General features: G+C 49.9%; 1 protein-coding gene and 1 long non-coding RNA gene across 6 annotated transcripts; both read right to left on the bottom strand.

The window, feature by feature from the left end:
• Positions 1-3,246: 3,246 nt before the first annotated feature.
• Positions 3,247-4,584, bottom strand: LOC308631387. The gene is made up of 3 exons (XR_014018185.1): positions 4,503-4,584; positions 3,952-4,191; positions 3,247-3,528 (listed from the first exon to the last, which is right to left on the bottom strand). It is a non-coding gene; the product is annotated as an uncharacterized lncRNA (long non-coding RNA).
• Positions 4,585-5,130: 546 nt separating this feature from the next.
• On the bottom strand, positions 5,131-23,503 carry CNDP2 (carnosine dipeptidase 2). Of its 5 annotated transcripts, XR_014018184.1 has the most exons (13): positions 23,238-23,477; positions 20,292-20,410; positions 19,001-19,144; positions 16,110-16,272; positions 13,586-13,674; positions 11,820-12,020; positions 10,501-10,585; positions 9,415-9,575; positions 8,366-8,530; positions 6,931-7,072; positions 6,568-6,715; positions 5,597-5,816; positions 5,131-5,218 (listed from the first exon to the last, which is right to left on the bottom strand). XR_014018184.1 is itself a non-coding variant. In XM_081262597.1 (12 exons), exons 2-12 carry the CDS (start codon positions 20,349-20,351, stop codon positions 5,747-5,749), a joined length of 1,428 nt encoding a protein of 475 aa, XP_081118723.1. In that variant the 5' UTR covers positions 20,352-20,410; positions 23,484-23,503; the 3' UTR covers positions 5,131-5,746. The 5 variants fall into 5 exon arrangements, 4 of the variants coding, with proteins under 4 accessions (XP_081118723.1, XP_081118722.1, XP_081118721.1 ...); XM_081262597.1 differs by lacking the exon at positions 23,238-23,477 and adding an exon at positions 23,484-23,503 and having other exon boundaries at positions 5,131-5,816; XM_081262596.1 differs by having other exon boundaries at positions 5,131-5,816; positions 23,181-23,477.
• Between the last annotated feature and the right edge of the window lie 3,027 nt (positions 23,504-26,530).

Here is a 26,530-nt window from a genome sequence, read left to right as displayed (position 1 = left end):
ACCACACCAGGCCTGGATTTCTTGCACAGACATTTACATGAAGGATAAAGCATTAACCTTCACTGTGTGCAAGTCTTGTTATTTGACAATACTCCAGCCTATATTCTCAGTAATTAATACACCATTGTTAAAGGGTCCTGGATATTTCTAGCGCAACATTTTCTGACACAGATTCCAAAATAGCAAGAACAGAATGAACTTGACTTTGCTTCGGTCAGTTCAGAGTCTTCAAGTCAGAGCTGCTTCACTCAGCTCTCCCTTTCCTAGGTGAAGGACGTGGCCTGGCAACTTCTAAGTCAGACAAGGTGGTTGCTTTTTTCAGTGGCCAACTTCCTGCTGGGAACACAATGCAGGACAAGGTTTTGACTTCCCAAGAAGAGCTCCACACCTAAGACCAACTTCTCCTGGAACATTTTGTTGCTGAAATCACAGCCATGTCATTGCCATAATAAAGGTTTTATCTCCTAACCCAAGAGAGATAGAGATAGACAGAAATGGGGGAAGGGAGGAAGAAGAGGAGGAGGAGGAGAAGAGAGAGAGAGAGAGAGAGAGAGAGAGAGAGAGAGAGAGAGAGAGAGAGAGAGAGAGAGAGACACATAACATTTTACATGCATAGGTCACTCAAGCATGTAAAATGTTATACAGTTGTTCTCGGATCACTTCCCTGAGAGGACTAGTGGGGCAGGGGAGGACAGGGTTAGAAGGAGGTAAGGAGGAAGAGACAAGCCTGGCTTCTGAAGATATGGTAGGATATGGTAGAGGTGTCTCAGGGCAGGGGCACCTGGGGAACCCCGTTACTAACAAGAGGCCATGACAGCCGAGGGACTCCCAATTTCACCATCATGTTCTAGAAAGTGCTGCGTAAGACAGGCTCCATCCAAGTTCTGACCCGAGTCAAAATAGTCAGCAAGATAGACACAATATTAAGTTTTTAATGAATAAGACTGATGTTTTAAAATGCAGACCTTATATATAAGGAAGAATACTTTCTATATTGATTTCTGGAATTAGGCAGCTTCAGAGGAAGGAGGTAGAATAAACTCCTAGTTCTTGCAGTCTGCCTGTGTTCTCAGCCATCCAGCCCACAATGCACTAGGCCTTTAGCTTCCTCTGACACCATCCTTGAGGAGTTTCACAATGGAATGCCTTCGGCTAGATGCATCCCTGTGCACGGCTTCCAGAGGGCTGATTTCCAGCCAGTTCTGTCAGGGCTCACCACTGTGCTTCCCCCAGTGGATGCTGGGCCATGGCCACACACTTGTCAGCAAGGTCTGGTCCTCAGTCCTTGGGGTTGGGCTCGAGTCTGGCTGTGCAATCTCAGAAGTGGTGGGTGCTTCTTACATATACTCTTCCAACTGTTGGGTTCTATAGGCCTATGACTATAAATCCCATTTTTAATCTCTAGGGACTTGAATGAGATCATCCTTGTGTCTTGTGGATCTAGTGCACTGCGCAGGGTGCTACATGCTCTGGTGCAAGAACTGCTTGCAATGGGTTCATGACCGACTTGAGCCCATTTCTGGGTAAAAACCCTGTAGCTCTTTTTCCAGAATTACAGAAGGCATTTCTCACATCAGTGATGGAGATGTTGAGGTGGAGTCCCCAGCAACAAAAAGACCAACTGCTGGTCCAGCTGCAGCAGAAGCCAGTGACCGGCTTCCTTTTTAAGTTTTCACTTTGAACTGGTATTGGACTTCAAGAGAAGTTGCAAAGTTCAAGTATCTATATACACAGCACCCAGCTAATATCTTATCTAAACATAGTACAATGATAAAAACAAAGAATTTAATAGCAGTGTAACATCAATTGTAGGTTTTCTTTGGATTTCACAAGCGTGGGTTTGACTAACTTCTTTTCACAATGAGTGTGAGGTTATCAGAATGACATGTCAGGGAACCCTGCCAGGGCTATGTGACATTGAAATGTATGTCATTACCACTAAGCTTCATTTTTCCCACCAGAAGCAGATGGTGGCTGCCAGATCTGTCCTCTAAAGTCACTATTTCCCCTGAAGATTAAGAACTTGGGGAGATATTTTCAGGAAAGGCAAATATTCAGATTCTTAAGATTTTGCCTGCCCTTTTTAGCACACACTGGGGGGAGATCTCGCCTGTGGCACGCCATGGTAATTCTCCATTTCCCTTGCTCTGCTGACACTGACTAGTGGCACCCCACAAGAAGGCCCTGACCTTCTCACTCATCCATTGTCCTTTGTATTAGCACAGACTCGTGGGTAGCATTTGTGCTGTGGGTTAGAATCCAATCTTGCTGAGCCTGTCTTTCCTCCACTTGACTTCACACTCCCATGTTCCCTGGTGTTACTTTCTGCCACTGTGAGGCACTCCGGGATCCTCTGGTATTTTTGCTGCCCCATCCCTGGGATCAACCAGTTCTCCAAGGAGCCTGGCTCCTTTTGTCAGCATTTACCCTGGGCTTTGATATCAATTGCAGCCACTGATTCTTTCTTGTGAAAGAAGGATGACTTTGACTTGGCAGCAGTAAGCAGCAGGCAGGGTCAGGCCAGTTCTTTGCCAGCACAGGGAGTGGCCAGGGACATCACTCCAGTGGGCTGGGAGGACCGAGCGCCCACCTTCAAAGACCTGGGTCTTGTTTTCTGAGGCTGGATCATGATCTGACGTCACACACTATCAAAAAGCACACGGGTGCTCCAGAAGCAGCCCCGAGGAGCTCATGTGTGCACAGGGAGCACAGCACACCTGGGAACACTCACCAGCACACCAGAGGGCACCCACCAGCACACCTGGGAACACCCACCAGCACACCAGAGGGCACCCACCAGCACCCTTGAGGGCACCCACATGCAATGGTACCCCACCAGCACACCGGAGGGCACCCACCAGCACATACAACAGTACCCCACCAGCACACCTGGGAACACTCACCAGCACACCAGAGGGCACCCACCAGCACACCTGGGAACACCCACCAGCACACTGGAGGGCACCCACCAGCACACACAACAGTACCCCACCAGCACACCTGGGAACACTCACCAGCACACCAGAGGGCACCCACCAGAACACCTGGGAACACCCACCAGCACACTCAATGGTACCCCACCAGCACACCTGGGAACACCCACCAGCACACCTGGGAACACCCACCAGCACACGCAATGGTACCCCACCAGCACACCTGGGAACACCCACCAGCACACGCAATGGTACCCCACCAGCACACCTGGGAACACCCACCAGCACACCTGGGAACACCCACCAGCACACCGGAGGGCACCCACCAGCACACACAACAGTACCCCACAGCACACCTGGAAACACTCACCAGCACACCAGAGGGCACCCACCAGCACACCTGGGAACACTCACCAGCACACCAGAGGGAACCCACATGCAATGGTACCCCACCAGCACACTGGAGGGCACCCACCAGCACACGCAACGGTACCCCACCAGCACACCTGGGAACACTCACCAGTGCACACAACAGTACCCCACCAGCACACCTGGGAACACTCACCAGCACACCAGAGGGCACCCACCAGCACACCTGGGAACACTCACCAGCACACTCAATGGTACCCCACCAGCACACCTGGGAACACTCACCAGCACACCTGGGAACACCCACCAGCACACCTGGGAACACCCACCAGCACACCTGGGAACATCCACCAGCACACCTGGGAACACCCACCAGCACACCTGGGAACACTCACCAGCACACGCAATGGTACCCCACAAGCACACCTGGGAACACCCACCAGCACACGCAATGGTACCCCACAAGCACACCTGAGGGCACCCACCAGCACACGCAATGGTACCCCACAAGCATACCTGGGAACACCCACCAGCACACCTGGGAACACCCACCAGCACACCTGGGAACACCCACCAGCACACCTGGGAACACTCACCAGCACACCTGGGAACACCCACCAGCACATGCAATGGTACCCCACCAGCACACCTGGGAACACCCACCAGCACACCAGAGGGAACCCACATGCAATGGTACCCCACCAGCACACTGGAGGGCACCCACCAGCACACGCAACGGTACCCCACCAGCACACCTGGGAACACTCACCAGTGCACACAACAGTACCCCACCAGCACACCTGGGAACACTCACCAGCACACCAGAGGGCACCCACCAGCACACCTGGGAACACTCACCAGCACACTCAATGGTACCCCACCAGCACACCTGGGAACACTCACCAGCACACCTGGGAACACCCACCAGCACACCTGGGAACACCCACCAGCACACCTGGGAACATCCACCAGCACACCTGGGAACACCCACCAGCACACCTGGGAACACTCACCAGCACACGCAATGGTACCCCACAAGCACACCTGGGAACACCCACCAGCACACGCAATGGTACCCCACAAGCACACCTGAGGGCACCCACCAGCACACGCAATGGTACCCCACAAGCACACCTGGGAACACCCACCAGCACACCTGGGAACACCCACCAGCACACCTGGGAACACTCACCAGCACACCTGGGAACACCCACCAGCACATGCAATGGTACCCCACCAGCACACCTGGGAACACCCACCAGCACACCTGGGAACACCCACCAGCACACCTGGGAACACTCACCAGCACACCTGGGAACACCACCAGCACACCTGGGAACACCCACCAGCACACCTGGGAACACCCACCAGCACACCTGGGAACACCCACCAGCACACCTGGGAACACTCACCAGCACACCTGGGAACACCCACCAGCACATGCAATGGTACCCCACCAGCACACCTGGGAACACCCACCAGCACACCTGGGAACACCCACCAGCACACCTGGGAACACTCACCAGCACACCTGGGAACACCACCAGCACACCTGGGAACACCCACCAGCACACCTGGGAACACCACCAGCACACCTGGGAACACCCACCAGCACACCTGGGAACACCCACCAGCACACCTGAGGGCACCCACCAGCACACGCAATGGTACCCCACCAGCACACCTGGGAACACCCACCAGCACACCTGAGGGCACCCACCAGCACACGCAATGGTACCCCACCAGCACACACATGCTCCACGAGCACACCCCATGGCACCCCACCACACACGCGTGCTCCAGGCCTAAGCCAGGCACAGCAATCCCGTCAGAGGCTCTGTTTTCACTTTATTGAGCAGAGTGGACGGAGAGGCACTGGTGCCGTCACTAGCACTTGCAGGCTGGGTTCCAAGGGACTGTGACAGAGTGGGGAGACAGACGGTCAAGGTCTCAAGAGAGGACAGAAACACACAACTGTGAGGGTCTCAGAGGGACCACCGTGGTGTAGGAAGCCTCGGATCTCCCATTTCCTTTCTGGGTGTCCCAGCTGTGCACGCCTGGCAGCAGGGAGGCGGCGGGCAGAGAAGAGCAAGCCCTGTCCACCCTAATTCGACGGCAGGTGCCTCCTGAGGAACTTGTGCTTTTGGACCTTGGCTGCTTTCTGGAGGCTGAGTCACAATGGCCACCTCTGAGAACCTACCCTGGGGGTCACTCAGCTGTCCCTGATAAGCCCCAGGACTAAGCATTTCCAACTGCCAGCACAGCTAACTCCACCCTCCGACAGCTGGATGCACCTGTGTCCATTCTTGGCAGTCTGCGAGTGACCTGGAAGAGGAAAAGGGAGGGGAACTTCCACTTCCTGGGCGAGTCAGAAGAGGAAGAGGACAGGGCAGAGGGCAGGATTCCTTCTGCTCCGACTGGCAGTCCACAGAAAACCAGGCCTGTCAGTCCTTTAGCTGAGACACCTCGTACAGGTATGCGGCCAGCACCTTGGTCCCTTCTATGTAGTTATGTCTGGGAGGAAGAAGACAACATCACGTCAGCAGGAGTCACAGAATACAGGCCCCCCCCCCCCCAGACTCCTCCCAAGGCACAGGCAGGCACACCCTCTGCCTCTGACCTCGGCTGGAAGTCCTGCTTATCTCTACCACCCCACTGCCAAGAACCAATACTGGTCCTGGTCTAAGAATGCAGGAGGTCACACCCAAGGCTCTGATCTAGGGATCAGGCCCAGCTCGAATCCCAGGAACCAGGCCTGTCTGCCCCAGGCCCTCCTGCAGGGCTGCACTGCTAGTCCTATCTACCCTGATTCCCCGGGATGAGTTGCTGCTGCCAGTCCTCAGCAGCTCCAGCCAGGAACTTCCCCCTGCCCTGCTCACAGCCCCTGCCTGCCTGGGTCTCTCCTTCCTGCCACTACCCAGAGGCTCGCTTCATCCAGTGGGTTAGAGGAAGCCCTGTCATGTCTGCCTAAGTCAGAACGTGTACAAGTGCCTCAAGCAGTGAGCAGTGACAAGGAATTTTTCAAAAAGGGGTAGAGAGGGGTTTACGAGTGGTAGGAGAACACTGGCTGAATGGTTCACCACGCCCTGTCCTGCCTCCCATCAAATGCAGATACAAATGCAGGGATGGTCACAGAATCACCCAGCCTGCCGGCCTTTGGCCTTTCTTGGCAGTAGCAGCTGGGAGGCGGGAAGGCAGGGAGGAGAGAGGCTGGAGGGAAGCTCCTCCAGGCACCCACCGCTTCGGCCCCGCCCTGGAGGCTCACCTGTTGAGCTTCTCATTCTGGGAGTGGGCACCATCATCGGCTGAGCCCACTGGCAACAGCATGACGTTCTTGCCTGTGGCCTCCTGAAATGTCAAGGTCACAGGAATACTGCCACCTTCCCTGGTCAAATCTGGTTCAACACCAAAAACTAGAAGAAATGGAATGAGAGAAATAGTGGACTCAGAGCCTCGAGCTAGAGACCCATCACAGAGGCAGCGATACTGACAGATGCTGGGGACGGCAGCCCATGCCCTTCCCGAGAGCACCACAGAGAAAACAGTCATGCACCCAACATGATATGACAAGGCCCTCAGACACGCTTAGATACATGATCCCTGGCATCTGTCCCCAAGGAGCATCCACCTGTTTTCAGGGCTCTTCTCCCCGCCATGTAATGCGGGTGGTTGAAGTCAGATACCCAGGGCTTCCCACCGTGGCCCATGTACACCTTGAACTTGTTGGGGCTGTGTAGCTCAGCAAACTTCTTAGTCAAGTAGCTTGTAACCTAAACCACAAACAGGAGAGACACATGCTCTTTAAAAAGCGTGGCATGTGATGGAACGTTAGTGATTTACTTGGGCTACAATCAGTCATCTACAACAAGTCTGCTACAACAGCTCTACAACATTCTTTTTTTAAAATACCTTTATTTATTTGTTAGTTTTTATTTGGTGCTGAGGGTCGAACCCAGAGCCTCACACATGCCAGGTAAGTGCTCTACTGCTGAGCCACAACCCCAACCCCAGCTCTATAACATTCTATAATGAGTCTATAGAGTCTCATTTTCTGCTGTTGAATACTGATCCACATAACCACAAGAGCAGGAAATTAGACTTAATCTAGAAATAAAATTCAGTTATCTGAAGGTACAGGCAATGTTTAAATTTCAAGCATTTTATCCTTTACACAGGAGTTCCAAGTGATGATAACGTTTACATTAAGTTGAAAAACCATGTTTTCTGACTTGCTTTATGTTAAGAAAAGGTTGTTTGTATCTCTCCAATGCCTGCGGACACTCTAAACACCACTATGACTATACTTTGAGATAAGACCTTTGTACAAGTAATTAAGGTTCAATGAGTCATAGGCTGGGGCCCTGGTTAGACAGGATTAGTGCTCTTACAGCCTCACTCACTGTTCACTATGTGCACACAGAGAAGGTACTATCTGCAAGCCAGGAGTGGCCCTTGCCAGACACCATCTGCTGGAAGCTTCATCTTGGACTTTTCAGCCTCCAAAAATAGGAGTAATACATTTCTGCCATCTAACCCACCCAGTCTGTCAGCTTCAGTTATGGCAGCTCTAGCAGACTAATATGCTTTATAAAAATGGTCGTGAGCTAAATTTCATCTAGGTGGAAAATGGATCTAGGAGATACCCAGTATATGGCCCAAACCTCAGTTCTCACACATGGCAAGTGGGCCAGTCTCCTCTTCCCAGCAGCAAGGACTTTGATTCCATCTTTCCGAGGAACCTCCCTGGAGGAGGGGGTGACTGCTCTCTGAACCAGGTGGACCCAGTTACCAGATCTGGACCTCAGTTGACCTGAAGCCTTGGGGTGAGGTCAGAGATCAGGTCTGGCTGCCCTAGCAGTGATGAAGGTCACTTTCTTGGGATGCCTGTTCATGTGGCCTTCATTGAGGGGAAGTTTCTCAACTGCGTATTCTATGACTACTGATTAGGCAAGAGCCAAGAGGTAGGGTGTTCAGGGTCTAGGCTTTTGCTCCAGTGAAGTCCCTTGTTCCCCACATCCTGATGACATAGCTCTCGCCCACCCGCACGCCACACTCCTACAGACCTGCTCGCTGACCACTTCAGGAGTCATGTTTGGCACAAGCCTGATGGAGAACTTGCCGACCACCTTCCTAGGAATCACGGTCTTGGCCCCCGACCCGGAGAAGGCACCTTCAATGCCATGGAGGGAGAGGGACGGGTAACGCCAACGGTGCATGAGGATGTCTTTCTGCAAAATCATGACACGTTTGCTCGCTCACTGAGGAGACAGATGCCGTCTAGCAGTTGGCAGGACTGGTTAGAGCTGCTGCCCTCACCCCAGGGGAAGCTCGCTGGCCTTAACAGCCTCAGGAGCTGACTATGACACTTGGGGGCATGTGCTTGACCCTTCAGCCCCCAAACAGCTGCCACATCTCTGCCTCTCTGCTGTTCCCACCAGCCTGTCCCTGCTGGCCGAGCAGTGCTACTGCAGGACCCAATGAGGCCTCTTTCAGATCTGCCCACCACCGGACCCTTGGGCAAGCCCACAGGGTTGGCCCTGCTCGGTCCCACGCATGTTCTTCTGGAGTTCTGTGCTCACTTTTCTCAGGGAAAGATGAAAGTCAAGGGCCAACCCTGCTCTGCCGGCTCCCATCCCCACCCTAGAGAGCCGGGCCTGTTGCTGGACTCAGTTGAAGCCAGCTTCATGGAAACTGCTGGCCTGATACCCACACCTCATAAACCAACCTTCCTCAAACAAACCGAGAGCAAAGTCACAGCACAATTTCCACCCCCAGCTAAGTCAACAAGGTGTGGACAGCTCCTGCCTTTGAACTTGGCCCTGTAGGGCGCCTTAACTAACCTTTGGGCCCACTGTAAAGAGATCACACTTCAAATCCCAGACATCCCAGAGAAAGCGGAGCCACCTGCCAGCAGGAGATGACAGTGTTCCCCTGCACACCACCTCCAGCTCTTTCAGAGTCAAAGTAGATTCTGACACAAAAGGCCCTAAGTGTGCCCAGCCTGGCGTGCCCTCCTTTCTAGGTTTGCCACCTGACACGTGTGCGTGTGCCCCTCCCCAGGCGGGGCCCACTGGAGCCCCAGCAGCTGGCGCAGCGCAGGGCCCCAGGGCACCTTGAAGTCATGTAGGAGGGTCTCAGCCCCCACATCCTTGGCAAACTCCTTCAGGTCGAAGTCGATGTGGTCATAGAGCTCATGCTCCTCTCTCGTCACGGGGGCCACGGCCTCATTGATACCAGGGATGAGGATTTTCCCCTTGTTGTCGATCAGAGAGCCTGGGGGAAGAAGCAAAGGTTACAATGCTCAGCAGTTCTCAGCAGTGCTAACTCCAGAAGGTCAGGCAACGCAGAGACCACAGCTCAGCCTCCGGGGCCCAAGACGGGACAGGCCAGGAACAGCAGGGACAGCCCTGGTGGTGATGTCCCTGAGCCGCTACCTCTCCAGGTGCTTATGGCAGTAAGTAGTCAGTCAGTTATCACGACTCCTGTTTTTAGACAAAGACTGAGGAGCAGGGGGGTAACTGCCCTCAGTCACACCACGATACCAACCAGACCAGCTGGCTCCAAGCAGGCTTACTCCAAAAGAGCTACACCATCCAGCATTTCACTTTTAAGGGACATCCCACAAGAAACAAGCTGCTCTGGAGTCCAGGAGAAGAAACAGGAGTGGAACTGAGCAGACATCACCTCACCCGAGGCACCTCTGCCCGTCAGGTAGGAAGGGAGAGCTTACAGAATCACGTGGGAGAGAAGAGCTCTGCTTAGCCTCGAGGGGGACCATGATGGGAACCTAGGTGCAGGCAGCCACGGCAAGTGACCAAAGCCCATGCTCCCAGGAGAGTAGTCATCTCCAGGAGAGTAGTCTGCTGTCAGAGGAGGGATGGCATCTTGTGCTCCTAAGGGTAGGTTGGGCAGGAACTGGGGTGTCCCAGTGGGGTGTGCGGGGTAGGGCAGGGTCTCAACAGGTGGAGACAACGCACAGGACAGTCCCAGGCAGAGCAGAGGAGGACAGCGTCAGAAATGGAGCACAGGGACCTTTTAAAGAAAACAGTGGACAGAAGGAGGGAAGGAATTCATCACAACGGACCAGCTGGTTCATGCAGAACGCTGAGGCGCACTAACTGCAGAGCCTGGAAGCAGCAGCCCCACCAGCCTCCCAACGCAGCAAGTACCGACCGAGGGTGAGCCAGTGCACACTCACCCATCAGTGCAATGAGATCTGTCATGGCCTCGTACACAGAGCCACCGTACACCCCAGAATGGAGGTCTTTGTCACTGCATTCCACCTGGATGAAAAAAAAGGCCACTTTATCTGGTTGCTTAGTGGAAGCTTATTTGTATCATGTAACAGCACATCGAACAAAGAACATTTATAAGACTCGACAATTTCCCAAACCAAAACTTGTTCCCTCAAGGAGCAAAGCAAGGTGTTCCTCCAATTAGGAAACTCAGACAAGAAAAAATGATCCTGGATATGCTGACTATAGGCCCTGGGTAACTATAGGTTAGAACAGCAGTCAGTAAGTCAGTTATGACCATGATGAGCTGGGAAGGCGCTCATCTCCAGTGAACATCTGCCACAAAAAGTGGGGATGCTGGCTACAGGTGCCCCAGGTATGTCTGCCACAGCTATGCTGGGAATACTGGCCACAGGTGAGAGCACACTGCAGGGCAAGCTCTCCCTTCTTACCCTGAAGGACACGGAGCCTCCTCCAGGGGAAGGACAGGCCCCATCATTCACAAGGATCATCTCCCAAGTGGGCAATACCCAAGATAAATGATGACTCATGAGGACCTGGAAAGCCTGAGGACCTGGGTTCAGATCCACCCCACCACTGACCAGTCTTCTAACTAGATAAGGCAAGGCCCCCATGTGAAGGGGAACTCACTCTCAGCACCAGGTCACCTGTGATGTGTGGAAGGCTGTGATGCCCAGGGTGAGTGCTCAGTGTAGCCACGGCCACAATTTCTGCCCTGACTGGGTGATGGGTTCTACTTCCATCACCAGAGTCTGTGCGGGGTTGGGGGTCCGGGGGGAGTGCCACCCTGACTTGGTTGCCAGTGAGGGCAGAGCCCAGCTGGCTCCCCACACTCGCTCAGATGTCAGCTTCTCTTCCTCTAGGGAGGGTCTCGATCCCCCACAGTAACTCAGTGCAGGCTGAGGGCTTCAGGGCTCAAGCCCTCAGAAACGCTCTCCACTTCCAAAAGGAGGTGTTCTCAGTGCTCTGCACACTGGGCCTCCTAGATGGGCCAGCATGGCCTCTCTTCCCACTTGCTCCAAGGCAACAGAGGAACAACACTGCTCTGGCTGCATGTTTCTCTGAAATGATTTCTGAGCATGGGAAGTCCCATCATCTGTGCCTGGGCTCCTACAATGGCTTGCGGAGCCTGGGAAGTGGGCACCACCCAAGCTTGGTACTTCTCCTTCTTGTATGACTGCCTCTTGGCACGTGCCTGCTTTAGGGTAGGAAGACAAGGAAACTCAGGGCTAGGGAGGAGCCTGCAGAACTTGGCACATACCTCAATGAAAAAGTAGCAAATGCCCCTGAGGCCATATGTGAGGCAGGGCTTCTTCTTCCCCAGCCAGTAGTTGTCAGAAATGCAGATGTAGTCCACATCTTTAAAGAACTTGTCTTTCTGGGCAAAAATCAGCTCATCCAGGCCTTCAGAGCCAGACTCCTCCATTCCTTCGAGACAGAACCGCACGTTGACAGGGATGTCCTGTGACAGAAGGCAGGAGGAGGGAGTTGGCTTCTCTGCTCTCCACTGAAATTTCAAATACCCAACCTCCTGGGATAGCCACAGGCAGACAGTGGTCTGCAGGGCACCAGGGCAGGGAAGGGAAGGCCCTTGCCTCATGCCTGGATAAGCCCTAATGGGACGTCTGTGGACGCCCAGTGACAGCAAATGCGGAGTGTCCAGGACAGCCCAAGCTGCTCCCTCTACGACAGAGGGACAAAGAACATCCACACCCGAGCACCAGATCCTCAGTGTTGCACAGAGAGCCTCTGCCAACTCGAGTAGGCTCTCCCTCCCTCACTGCGAGCCCTGGCACCTCCAGCCACACTAGACATCTTCCAGGTGCTCTCCCAGCCCTACAGGGTGAGGCAGATGAGAAAAGGAAGCTGCAGGTGAGAAAGAGGGAAACCCAGAGACCAACAGGGCACGGAACAGCAGCCCCAAATGCAGACTCAGGTCTCCCGAGACCGGGTTCAAATCTGCCCGGCAGCAGCACAGTTCACCACATGTACTTTGCCCTCCACCCCAGTGCTGTCCACAGACGTGCGTCCCCTCCTGCTCTCCTCCTCCTCTTCTACCCTCAAGTGAGACCTTTCCTGGTACCTGGGTAGGTGGAATAGGGGTGACAGAGCTGTTAGGAGGGTTCTCCACTATACATAACTGTCCCTCACTTTGGACTTCCTAGACCCCAAGGCATCTCCACCGCAAGGCCGAGGCTCCAGGAAGCACTGGAGCGGTGAGGCTTCCTGGCTCCCATGCCCGGTGCAAAGGGCTGCCTGTGCCAGGCAGGTGGTTCTGTGTGTTGGCTCCCTCCTATGCAAAACCACTTGCCAGACCAGAGGGCCTGAGACCTTTTCCATAGCTAACAGTCCATACTTTGACAAAAATGCTTATCTTATTCTTATTTTATCATGATACAAAGGCCAGATGCAAAAACTATCCATACAATGTGATCACAGCTAGAGTAAAGACCAATAGTGAGTTTACTAAGAAACAAAATACTAAATGAGTATTTTGAGGTTTGGGATTTTTAGCAATTTTTTTCTCTAATTTACCAACTTTGAACAATAAGCACATATTTCACAGCTGATGAAGTTTTTTTTAAAAAACAACTTATTTTTAAGAGAATATAAACGGGGAGGGGGGAGCTGGGGAGGAATCTGTCCCACATCCCAAAGCTTGCTGCATTCTGGCAAGTGTCATGGGTACAATCAATGCCTGAAATTTCACATTTTGGGCTGGGGGTGCAATTTAACTGTAGAGCACTTGCCCAGAAAGAATGAGGCCCTATGTTTGATCCCTAGCCTCATAAAGAAAGAAAGAAAATTCACATTCCATGTGTTGGCTGAATCCTGCTGACTTTGCTAAGTAGTCAATAGTATGACCTTTGAGTATCTGTGAAACAATGAAATTTCTCATGTTTCTAAGTTGAAAGCAGCTATGATCTTAAATCTGAATCACCTGTGCTGATTAAGGTTGCCCAGTGATTGCTCAGGTGGAACCTGGTGAGTGGGTGGAATGCGATGGGGGCAGAGCCGGAGGCATACCTGACCAGTCTTCTGATAAGCTTCTAGGGCATTCATCCATCCAGCCACAGGCCCCTTATCATCAGTGGAACCTCTCCCATACAATTTGCCTAGAACAGCAATCAGTAAATCAGTTACAACCACGATGAGCTGGGAAGGAGCTCATCTCCAGTGAGCAACACACACACACACACACACACACACACACACACACACACACACTGTCGAGGAAGACTTTCTCTTCACATCAGAAGCCCCAGGAGCCAGCCAACACTGCTGGGTCAGGGCGATTCCCGGAAACCCCCAGGAGGTGATGAGCTCTTTCAACGCTGCCTTCTACAGGTAGGAGGCCTGGTCACACTTAGGAACCACACATGCCATCATCATAAAAGCACCCCAAAGCTCAATCCCAAAGCTCACCCTAAGTTGGACACCTGTTTTGATACAGAATAGACCTTGCAATTTTATCACTCACTTCTCCATTTCTCTCTTTCTTCCTTTAGTTACCACTTTGAAAACTACAGGACATGACACACCTCCAGTCTGTGTCCTTGGTCCTCTTGTTCCCCTCTCTGCACTTGCTTCTAGGACCACTTATACTGGGGTCTGGGCCGCGAAGCTGACCACCACCAAAGGCAACTCGGGGCTAGAGGAGTGGGTATCCAGGGGTCGGGCCCTCACCAACCAAGAGCAAGGCCCTGGGTTTGAGCCCCAATATCATAAAACAAAGCAAAACACACACCAAATCTCAGATCACTCAGAACCCTCCTCCTCCCTCTGTCACATGACCCAAGGTTGGCCTCCACAGTCCCAGGGTCCCAGCTCATGGGTTCAGGCTTAGCCAGGCTCAGCCATGCCCGAGTTCTACTGTCTGTCCTTGCTGGTTCTCCCACTTCCTCATCCTTAGACGGTTTTAAAGGTCTGGCAGTTTCAGAATGACCTACCCAAAAGCAGCATGAAGCTTAAAGCCATCGTTACCTTGGGAAGTTCCTTTTATTACAAAACACAGCTTTTCACAAAAACTTAAATAGAAGCTCTCCTTAAAAAAATAAATAAATAAACTTGTTTCTGTGACAACCACCAAATAACTACAGTGGCCAGGGCTGTGCTGGATCATAGGTGAATGATAAGCACTCCTGCTCCCCATGCTCAGGGCTCCTGACGAGGAGGAGGTGCATTGGTTGGATGTTTGTAATGAAGCTTCTTTGAGGTATGAGGAGCTACACTAGTCTGTGGAGGGTGGGTGTGGATGTCCACCTGTTGGGTTCTCAGATTGTGGCCTCACAGAGGACTTGGCAGTAGTGACCAGTGCTGGAGTACAAGCAGGTGCTCACGGTGGCTTGAGCACTGTTCACAGTGCAGAGCTGGGTTCTGGGGCCTGCACATGGCTCCTCACGGCTGGGCACAGGTGGGAGGAGGAGCAGGGAAGGGGAGGCAGGTTGGCAGGTGATGGGAGGGAATCTGCAGTCAGCTGACTCTTCTGCTTGGTGTCAGGTAAGGAGTATAGCATGCTGGGGTCACGTGGGGGGAATATGTAACGGTCGTGAAGCAGCCAAGGCCTGGAGGGGGGCAGGGCCAAGCAATGCCAGCCAGCACTGGGGGGTCCTAAGCGTGGGAGCAGCAGTGGCCCAGGAAGGGCCGAGGGAAGGGTGGGCAGGGTGGGGACAGAATGACCCTTCTTCTGGTGTATGTGGTGGGACGCAATCAAGTGCTTGAAGAGCAAAGACAAGAAAGCCTGTTCCCGGGCAGGTGGGTTCACATGGTGAGGGAGCCACCTGGTAGACATGTGGGTCTGACACCAGGGAGGAGCCCGAGTGCACAGAGAGGACTAACTCTACAACTTGGTACCTCAGCAATCACACTGTGGTGGGAATGGGACAGGACTGAGTGTCATAAAAGATGCTGCTTTAAACAATTTTTCAGTTTTGCACTGTCACAGGCGGTCCACAGCAAGCCAGGAGAGGCCTGAAGACAGATTCTGCATTCAGTTAGACAAGAGGGTCTGAGCTCTGCCCTGAGGGCCAAGGTGCCAACAGGACTGCCTTAGCTGGCCAGGGAGTGCCCTGTGGCGAGGTGAGGGAAAGTTCAGAAGGGAAAGCAGAGAACCCTCTCGCCAAGGGGGATGGAAGAAGAGGCCAAGCTCGGGGCTCCCAGCATCCAACATGCTTGTTATATGCACAGGGCAGGCAGGGGACCAGCTCAGCAGGGCAAGGCCCGAGGTTACAGCTCTGGAGGCCACACAGCCTCAGCTCAGAACCTTGTTCTGGAAAGAGCAGCAGTAGCAAGGGAAGCTCAGAAGACCCACGCCATGGACAGCACACTTCCAGAGCGAGGGAGGCTCTCGGGACCTCCAGTGACTACGGCACACTTCACCATTCCCGGAACCCAGCCTCCCGCTGACGTGAAAAACACGCTGTACTGCACAGTGGAAAAAACAAGCAACCATCAGCAACTTTCCAAAACTCAAATAACAGAAATGCTCCTCCCAGCACCAAAAGCACTGTTCCTCTGGAGGCCACTGAGCTCTGGAAGCACTGTCCCTCACCGTCCCGCTCTGTCAAGGTGAAGGGCTCGCTGTCCCAGCCGTCCTCCAAGGATGCGGGCTGCACGTCCAAATGCCCATAAACACATACTGTTTTCTTCTGGGGGTCAGAGCCCAGTTTGCCAAGCAGAATGGGAGGAAGTGGTATCTCCGAGCCATCGGGGAGCTGAGTCAGAGGAAGCAATCAAGGGCAGTCCTGTTAATAAGCTCAGAACTCACATCAAAGATGAAAATAAACCTGGGCTTTCTTATCTGTTCTTATAATCAACTTCTACTGCACAGTTTAAGACCATAATGTTCAACACAGCCATTAATTAGCAAGAATTTCCTTCCCTGAAATCCAGAGTGAATACATTTAAGTATAAATGTATAAATGAATACATTTACCAACTAGTTTGTTAAAATTTTAAAGACTAGTTTAAAAAAAACTTTATATAATAAAGTATCATGAAGGTTGAATTCAGGATGTCACTTTCATTATTTTCTGAAATATAATGGTTAAAAATAATTATAATCTTGAATCAAAAGACAAATTTTTAAAATTCTGTATGCAGACTACTATTATGCACAGAATGGGCAACAAATCAAGATATAAAGTAGTACAATTCATATTAAACCCTACTAAATGAAGTAGTGATGATTAGTAGTCCTCTGAGCTTTTTCCCAAAGCCCTTATCAATTATCCACTGTCCTGTAAGAATGGAGAACAGGGATATTAGTCACAAAATCCCCTTTGTTGGAGAAGAATCATGGGGACAGGAAGGCAAACCAGTCAGTTCTTCTCCTCCTTCATATCATGTCCATGGTCTCCATCTGCGACTGTACATAGGGCCCACTCACTCATGTTCCTTCTCCTCTACCAGGTCCTATATCCTAACAGAAAGCCCCCACGAAGGCTTCAAAGTGTCAGGGTAGGAGTGCACACACTCTTGCTTCAGCACAGGAGGAAAGGACTGTTCCAGCCAGATTATCACACACATGTATTAATCTAGCTATTAGAAAACACCATTTCTGGAAATATCTGTTAATAAACATAACATACAAACTGAATTGATAATGAAGCTAAACTCACATTTTACACTGAAGAGGTAAAATGAACAGCAAATGAAAATGACAATCAGATCAGGACAATGCTGGTGACAGGCTTAGATCTGTCCACCTCCCAAACTCCAGGGCTCCTGAGCTTTATGTACACAAGCGGTCAGAGAACCAGGTGGGTAGCTGGGTGTCCTGTAAGGACACGTGACTTGTTTTCTCAGTAGACTCTACTGGTAAAATAATTTACCCCAAGTAATTCTCATAACCTGGCAGCTACCAGTGTGCAGAGTGAGGACTCAATGTCCTTTGCTCACTTGACTGCACCAAAGGCTGGGTTTGTGCATTGGTGGGGGCAAAGAACTAACTGTTCCTTAAACTCCTGTCCTGCACAAAGGATACACGGCCTCTGTGATCACAGCCAGAGCTCAGCTGGCCTGAGCAGGAAAATGATCTTTTAAATGACAGCAGATTTTCTCTAAATATATTTCTATTTGACAGAGTCTGAAATATTGAAATATTTCAGCATTTTCTAAGAAGCTATTGGAGCCCATAGGCAAACTGGTTCTGAAGTCCTTGAGGACCTGAAATTCCTGGTGTTCACTTCCCTCTATAAGCTGGAAACACTCCTGCTTCTGCATTGGCTGGTGCTCCCTGCACACCTGCCTCAGGCCATCAGCCTCTAAACAAGGAGCCCTGCTACCACGAGAATGCTCAGGGGAAGACCAGTATGCTGTCGCCTCCTGCAAAAGTCTCTGCAGAACTTTTCCACAGAGGTGAAATCTTTCAACTCCTTGTTGAGATAGGTTCAATATGATCTAAAATGTACAACAGCCATTTATAGGAGGACTTTTCTTTAGAACTGTCCTGTGAAGTCAGTGTTAGATGGAATAAACCTATTTATTGTAGTGAAACAACTCTTAAAAAAATTATTTACCCCACCCAGATTTTTTTATATCTTGGGAAGAAAGGGAGGAGTAAGTCACAACTGCTCTCATTAAAAAACAATATCAAGAGACTTGGTTTATTCTTAAAAGAATGGGAAGAAATTGTTGGGGAGCTGTAATATGTTTTAAACCAATCATTGAATTTGTTGTTAGAAGAAAATCTTAAAAAAGAACAATAGTGGACCCTGAGTCAGGAGGCCTGAATTTTAATTTGGGCCTTGCCATGAATCAGTGACACACAGCCCACCAGGATGAAGGGAGCACACTGATGGCCACACTCCAAATTCCAGGACCATGAGTGCAATTTAACACTTAGGTCATCAGGCAAAAGAACAGAGACAAACTAGAGCTTTCATGCTCTGTGATATAGGAGTCTTCCAAACTGAAAATACAGGGCATGAAAATACAAATCACGTGGGCCTCAAAACATCCAAAACCAAAACTAGCAGACCAAGGTCCACAAAGTGAGATTGCTCACTTAAACTGCACAGAAAACAAAGCAGACTCATCTGTTGGAATCCTGTATTAAAATGCCATTGACCTGTGGCACCCCATCTCTCTCAGGACACAGTACTGTGTGAGTGGGGTCTTCACTATTTTTAAAGTGATATGAATAAAGTGACAGGAATAAGCTTCCTCTTTTGGAAGCATGCTGATTTCTGGGAGAATTTCAGCTATGCTCTATGAATGACCATCACATGAACTTATTCTAGAGTAACTGTCAGCAGTTCTCCTTCCTGGACTAAGCCTCTGCCCCAGAGCAATGTGGCAATCCTTCTCAGAGGCAGGCTCTGCACCAGGGCCACACTTCTTGGGTGGAGCGCCTGAAGCCAAAGGTCCTCCAAGAACTTGCAGAGTCCTGCCAGCCCCTAGGCAGAATCTGGCTTGTGGTTCTGCAAGGCCAGGTCATACCTTTTGTTTCCCAATATCCACCAGCTCCACAGAACCTCCCAGCTGCTGGATATCCGCGGCAGCAGCCTCCATCATCCTTCTGATCTCCCCTCTCTTCTCGGGCCAGGCAGAAACACTCTGGATGGCCACCCAGTTTGCAAGTTTCTGTTGTGGACAGCAAATGGAAAGGGATTCTGAAATGTTGCTCCTTTAGGGGAGAAAGGCACTTGCAGGGTGGGGGTTTCTGGCACATGAAACTAACTTGCTGCTTCACTCTGACCAGGCTGATGGACACAGGGGACAGACCTGTCAGGTTACTTTTGTTCAGACTTTGAAAACTGTTTGTACTAAGAACTAAAGTGGAACAACAAAATGTCAGGATGTGTATTTTTAATCATTTAAGATGATGTGAACTTAAATATAGAGTTCCAAAAATTAGTTTCTGAATCTAGTAAAATTATAAGTGAAAGATATGAACAATATCTCATGCTATCTGATATCTAATGCTTTTTTCTCATCCTGGCAATAGTCAAGTTTTCTAAAGTGTAATTTTTAGAAGGAGGATTCTAAATATTTTGTCTGAAATATGTCCATCAGAATAACTTTAAAGCATAATTCTTCAACTTAACATCAAGAAACATTAATATATAATATTACTGAGTAACTTAGACCATGTTAAATATTTACTGGTTCTTTAATATGTAACATAAGAAATCACAGATTGAGATTAAACAAAATCTCAAATTAGTTGTTATTTCTAGAAACATATTCACACTTTTGTCAAATGCCAAAAAGTATAACTTTTGCTGTAATGAGAAAAGTAGGTAACATTTTTTTTTTTTTTTTTTTTTGGAGGGGGGATACCAGGGATTGAACTCAGGGCACTCAACCATTAAGCCACATCCCCACTGTTTTGTGTTTTATTTAGAGACAAGGTCTTGGGGCAAGGGATGTGACTCAAGCGGTAGCACGCTTGCCTGGCATGCGTGCGGCCCGGGTTCGATCCTCAGCACCACATACAAACAAAGATATTGTGTCCACCGAAAACTAAAAAAAAAAAAAAAAAAAAAAAAAAAAAATTAAAAAATTCTCTCTCTCTCTAAAAAAAAAAAAAGGTCTCACTGAGTTGCTTAGCAGCCTCAGTTTTGCTGAGACTGGCTTTGAACTTACAATCTTCCTGTCTCAACCTCTGCTAGGTAACATTTTTAACACTTGCTTTAAATTGTGTAACTCATATTGGCTTATTGAAAGTTTCTCAGATTCTAGAATTAAAGTAAATTTCATTGTTTACTAGGATGAAATATTCCCTTACCTTAATGTAGCGGTCCTGGTTTTCATCAATATACTGGAACAGGGTAGTTAGAGCCGACATCTTTCCACTAGACTGCAGACCTTGAAGCTTCTTGGAAGGGAGAACAATCCACCAGCCACCTGTAGGTGGGGACTGAGGTAAGCGGCTGGAAGCACTTGCTGAGCTCTCAGATCAGCACTGTAGGGCCCTCTGCCCTTCCCTTCCTGGGCAGCATTACAACACTCTCATGGCATCAGGACTCTCCAGGAAGTCACTGGCTTCAGAGTCATGATCTCTGGGATCTAGTTAGAGGTTTAGATTCACCTTCCCTTTTCTCAGAAGGAAAATCCACACAAAACCCTGTGTCCAGTGGCAGGTAACTGAAAGGCCCTGAGTTGCAGACAATCTGACGAAAAGTAAAATAGGCACTTCCCAGTGATACTAATTTACCAGCATTTAAAAAAAAAAATTCACATTCTTAAAGCACACAGAGAACTGTCCACTTTCTATGACCATTTCAAGATCTCAGCAAAAATGTCACATCCTGTCTCAACAGCCACAAACCCAGAACACAGCCAAGACAGCCCCAGGCACACCAGATAAATTCATTTTAGGAATGCTAAGGAACTTAGCTCAGAAGCTGCCAAAGGGCCGCGTGCTGCACTCAACCTCCACAAGGACCCAAGATAAAGAAACTTGCCCATTGTCCAGTAGGGCAAGTGTAGGTAATGATAACACCCTACACAGGAGAAAGCTAGGCGACAGATTTCTTTTGATGTGGTGCTAAGAATCAAACCCAGTGCCAGCCTCATATATGCTAGGCGAGGGCTCTGCCACTGAGCCATATCTCCAGCCCATGAAACAGGTTTCATAATGTTTTTACCATAAGAAAGTGATTGGTGTTTGAGGAGACAGGTATATTTGCCCTGGGTTTGAGCATTGTACAATGCATACTTCACCGAAATGCCTCATTGTACGCCATGATTATGTACAATGTTTATGTTTTTGTGCATCAGTTAAAAACATAAGTTTAAATTAAAAAATAAAAACCAAACTTCCATTCCTGGCACACATATTTGCCCCCCACACACATTTTCTAACGTTCAGCTTTCATATCTGAGACCCTGACTCCTGCTCTATCTTACAGACGCAGGGCAAGTAAATCATGAGACTGCTTTAAAAAATCAGAATGAAGACAAAATAAAAATGTCTCTAGACTTTCAAAGCAGTGTCTCTCCTCTTTCTTCAAAAACTCAAGACTTAAACAGAAATAGAAAAGAGATCAGCTGTCTGAGCAGATTCGTCCTGAGTGCAGCAAAGTGACAAGATCCTACCACAACTTTATGGGTCTGAAGTGGGTGCAGGGCAAATGCTTGCACACTGACACACTGTTGTTGAACAGCATATATTCTTGGTATAGGGCTCTAGAGCTGTTGTAAATAGGTGACTGACTTGATCCACGTGACATGAAGTGTGGCAGCCGCACAGCAGACTGAGGAAGGTTCTCCAGCTGCACAGTATGGCAGATGTGCTTTCTATATGAGTAGGAGATCACACCACGAAGCTCTCAATGTCCTTTTCCCCTTCTTCCTCACAGACACTAGCAAGAAAGCATGAAATATTTCCATACTCTGGGCCAACTCATAATGCCCCAGCTCAGGCATTCATGGGAAAGAGTCTCAAGTAGAACAGAGTCCGTGAATGCTGCTGAGGCATTTTTATGAGTGTTAATGAGTCAAATTTTAGCCATCTGTCACCAAAAAATGCACACAGAGAAGCCACCTATTTACATGAGATGAAATCCTGTTCAGCCAGACCATACCCTACACTGGGTGCTTTTCCTTTGAGTTTCTGGTCACTAAATACCACAAATTCCAAACTCACTGTGGAATCATCTCATTAATATTGTTTTCTTTTAGTCAATTAACTAATGGCTTTCTAAAGCACTCAAAGATGTAATTGTCTAAGCTGTGCCTGTTGGCCAAGAGTAAACAGATACAAATTGTTCAGTTACCCTGTAAAACCACAAGGACTGCTCAAAGCACCTCCTCTATACTAACTGTCAGAAAGCAGAGCAGGTCGGGCAGGTTCTGATTTTTGGTCTCCCAATCAGTACTTGACTTCTGTTTCACCTCCACTAACACCAAAGCCACTAAATGGAACCACTTTTATGTGACTTGATGAAACTCATTTACTAAGGTAAACGCAGTATGTAGGAAAGAACAAAAGCAATATATTATCCCTCCAAATATATGACAGGCTTCCTCCCCTCTAAAAATATAAAGTTCATGGGGAGCAACATTTAAATAGAGGCTGGTAAGAGGGGAAGGAGAGATGATATGAACTAGGCAGCGATATACACAAATGATTCTTTTAATTCTGAGTGTCTCAATCTTTTTCCCCTGAGACCTCAAGGTATATGTTAGAGAACTACTACCCTCACTAAACCGCGGGTGGGGATCTCCAATTTGCCTATTCTAGAATTTCATCGTAAACATATCACGAAACTACTTTTTGCCACTCCTCCCTGCCAACATTTGAGACAACACAGGCTATCAGGAACAGGTCCCAGGAGAGGTTCTCCTGATTTTGTTACCCAGAGTCTGAGCCAGGCTGCCTCTCCAGAAGCCAACCACACTGGTGGCCCCCTCTGTAGGGCACCGGGACTCAAGGGCATTAGTGCAGGGGACCAGGCACAGGCACAGACTTCATTTGACAGAGGAAACAGGTGATGGAGTAAGGGGCCTGCCCACACCAGCGAGTTGGCAAGGGAATGTCTCCCCGCCGCTGGGGAATCCTCCGCCTCAAGTGCCAGGGCGAGCCAGGCCCTGAGCGTGTCTGCAGAAGGCTGAGCGCACGACAGACCTCCCCAGGGCAGCACTAGCTGCACGCTGCTCCCCGCCACCCCACCTGCACCAGGTCGCCACGCAGGCCGGAGCCCGGGCGCGGTCGAGCAGGACCCCTCACCCGCCCGGACGCTCGGCTGGCCCCTCGGGATGCGGCGCGAGAGGCCCCTTCCGATCCGCGACCCCGCTAGGGCCTCTACCGCCGACCGCGCTCGGGACAGCCGGGCTTCACTGGCTGCGGCCTGGGGCCCGACGCTCCCACACCACGGAGTGCGACTCCTGCAGCTGCGCGAGCCCTCACGCCTGGTCGCCAGAGGCCCGGATCGCCCACCAGAGACGGAAGGTCCAGCCAATGAGGCCCGCTCACCCCAGGCGCCGGTTCCGCACCACGTGTCCAAGGCCACGCCCTCAAGCGGCCCGCGCCCCACCCCACCCGCCAATCCCCAGCCTCGTCCAGGACTGTCTTGCCCCGCCCCTCTCCACCCCCCGCCCACCAATCCTTGTCCTAGTCGGACTGTCTCGCCCCGCCCCTCCACTTGCCCCGCCCACCAATCCCGGGCCTCGTCTTGCCCCGCCCCTCCTCCGCTAGCGCGCGGTGAGGGCGGGGCATAAAGTCTGCCGGGGCCGAATGGCGTGAAGGCGGGTAACCCTGGAGCGCTGGCCCCGGGCGGTGGTCTAGAGCTGGGCTTCCCGGCACTCGCCGGGGTTGGTCGGGGGTGTGGTGCTTCGACTGTGGGGTGCGAGAGGTCGTGTAGATCTTCAGTGCAGCTTTGAAGCCCGAAACTGAGGAACCTACCTTGCGTTTTCTGAGTTCCCAGGCTTTGGACCTGATGTTTTCCACCGAGACCTGTGTTTGCACCGCTGTACCAGCAGAATCCAAGGAGTAGCATTCTGCAAGCCACACATTCAAGTACATTCCAGTTTGAGATACTTGATTGCAACACATGCACTATCACCACTCCCAAGAGAAGTCTGTTAGTTTAAGTTTCACAATTCCAGGAGTTCATGAAGAAAGCAAGCATACCCACCACGATTTGAGTATCTGCTGCTTCCCTTTTTAACCCTGGAAGTTGTTCCGCGGTCTGCTAATCTTTTTATAAGAGTATTCTCAAAAGAATTTTGCAAAGCTTGTACACCTTTCACATTTGGGGGCAGGTACAGAAATGGGCGTTTACGATGTTAATCATCCTCTGATAAACAGTAGTTAATTATGAGTCTCAATAAATATTAAGAAAGTATAAGTTTTATTCTGAAGGTAGAACCCCTTTTTTCCTGGAAATATGTTAATTATTACAAAGGAGAACTTTCTAGATCCTACCCTGAAAAAGATGCCAAATATGCTCCAGACCTCAATTAAGGAGGCATTCTCCAATGAGAGTTGAATTTGGACTTGCGCCTTTGTCTAGAACTTGAGAAGTTTTCCATGAGCTGGTAAATGCACAGCAGTTACAACAATGCCTGGCTTTGAGTGAGGGCTCTGTAAGTGTTGCCTGTGCATCCTCTCTCAGGACAGTCTGTGACCAGGAGGAACAGCAGGGCTCTGCTCCGCTACCTGTGTGTTTCCCGGCCTGTCAATTCTAGGGGAAATCCCCCGTGGGATTTGAGAGCTGTAAAGTGATGCCCTTTAAACTCTGAGCCCTCCTGAGGAAGCCTGTGCCTTGGGTACCAGTCAGTCACAAGACCACTGCCCTACACAGCTGGTCAGTAAATGAGTTAGCATCTGAGTAGAGTGTGCTGCCTTGAATTTCCAGCAGGTGGCCCTGCACATCCATTTCATCTCTGGTAAAGGGTGCATTGCAGGTGGCTGCATAGCAATGAATCTGGCCTTAGTTGTCAGGAGATAGATAAATATGTTTCTAGTCTTCTCTGCTGGATTTGGGAACAAGGACATTATGAGAGAAAACTAGGAGAGAGCTATGGAGATGGGTGTTTTAGTTAACTTTTGTGTTGCTGTGACCAAAATACCTGACAAGAACAACTTAGAGGAAAGGTGTATCCAGCTCAGGGTTTCAGAGGTCTCAGTCCAGAGAAGGCTGACTTCCTTGGTCTGGCCCAAGATGAGGCAGTACATCATGGGGGAAGGTCCCAATGGAGGACGGAGGATCAGGAAACAGAAAGAGAAGGAAGAAGGGGCCACAGGGAAGATGACCCTTTAGAGAGATCACCCCCATTAACCCACCTCCTCCAGCCATGTCCCATCTGCCTACAGTTACCATCTAGTCATTCAAACTGGAAAGAACTGATCAGATCACAAGTCTCACAATCCAGTCATTGCACCTCTGAACATTCCTGCAGAAACACAGGAGCTCTGGGGGGACACCTAACATCCAAGCCATAACATGGGTGGCCAGGGGTTGGGTGCTTTGGAAAGGGGAATAATGAGAACTTAGCAAATGTAAGCATTATAGAACTTACTATTGATTATTAATCTATTCAAGCAACATTAGCTCAGGCTTCCAGTGGCTGCAATTTTCAGTTTCCAGCAGGAGATAGAGTTTAATCTCCAGAATCTGGTTGAGTTCTTATAAACCCTGTTTCACTAAACATGCCAACAATGGGAATAATCACCCTTTTGGAAAATGGAGAATTTTCCTGGGAACAGAAACCTCTTTGGAGACAGTAATTATTCTCCAGAAACCTTGATGCAGAAAAGTAGTTGGTGACTTTTTCAGAGAATAATTGCCAGATAGAGTGGAAGAAAGAAGGAAGCAGTATAAGGAGACTAGGAGGGACAACTGTAAAGGGCTCCACACCACCCTAACCTTGGAGGTTGGTAAATTCTAGTCCTCCCATAGTTGGTCTCTAGGAGTCTCTGGCTCTGTGTTGGTTTCCATGGGGTCAGTTAATCCAAATGCTTCCGTTCCAAATGCTCCCAATTCCTCTTACCTGCAGGACTTCACTGGTATATTCCACAGGCCCTTTGTAAAACAGCACAGTTGGACCTTGGAGATACTGTGTGTTGGGTTCACCACAATAAAGTGAATATCACAATAATGCAAGTCATATAAAAATTTTGGTTTCCCAATGTATACAAGTTAGGTTTACACTGTTAAGAGTGCAATAGTATAAATTTTTCAAAAATGTACATATTTCAATTTTAAAATACTTTATTTCTAAAATATGTTAATAATCAGATGGGCATAGTGGTGCATGACTGTAATACCAGCTACTTGGGAGGCCAAGGCAGGAGGATCAGAAGTTGAAGCCAGCCTGGGCAATTTAGAGAGACCCTGTCTCAAACAAACAAATAAATAAATAAGGGCTGGGGATATAACTCAGTGGTGGAACACCCCTGGGTTTGATCCCCAATACAGCACCCCGAAGAAGAAGAAGAAGAAGAAGAAGAAGAAGAAGAAGAAGAAGAAGAAGAGGAGGAGGAGGAGGAGGGGAAAGTAATGATCATCTGAGTTGTTG

Source organism: Spermophilus citellus (assembly GCF_964194105.1).
Source record: "Spermophilus citellus genome assembly, chromosome: 12".
In the NCBI taxonomy this organism is placed as follows: domain Eukaryota; kingdom Metazoa; phylum Chordata; class Mammalia; order Rodentia; family Sciuridae; genus Spermophilus; species Spermophilus citellus.
The sequence above is the reverse complement of the archived record's forward strand: the minus strand, read 5'-3'. Positions and strand labels throughout refer to the sequence as shown.

Bases quoted from the DNA above. Each gene is read 5' to 3' on its own strand.
- CNDP2 (XM_081262597.1), bottom strand. From the start codon at position 20,351: ATGTCGGCTCTAACTACCCTGTTCCAGTATATTGATGAAAACCAGGAC. The intron at 19,145-20,291 runs GTAAGGGAATAT...TGTCCACAACAG, and splicing joins ACCAGGACCGCTACATTAAG to AAACTTGCAAACTGGGTGGC. The intron at 5,817-6,567 runs GTGAGCCTCCAG...TCTTCCTCCCAG, and splicing joins CAGAATGAGAAGCTCAACAG to ACATAACTACATAGAAGGGA.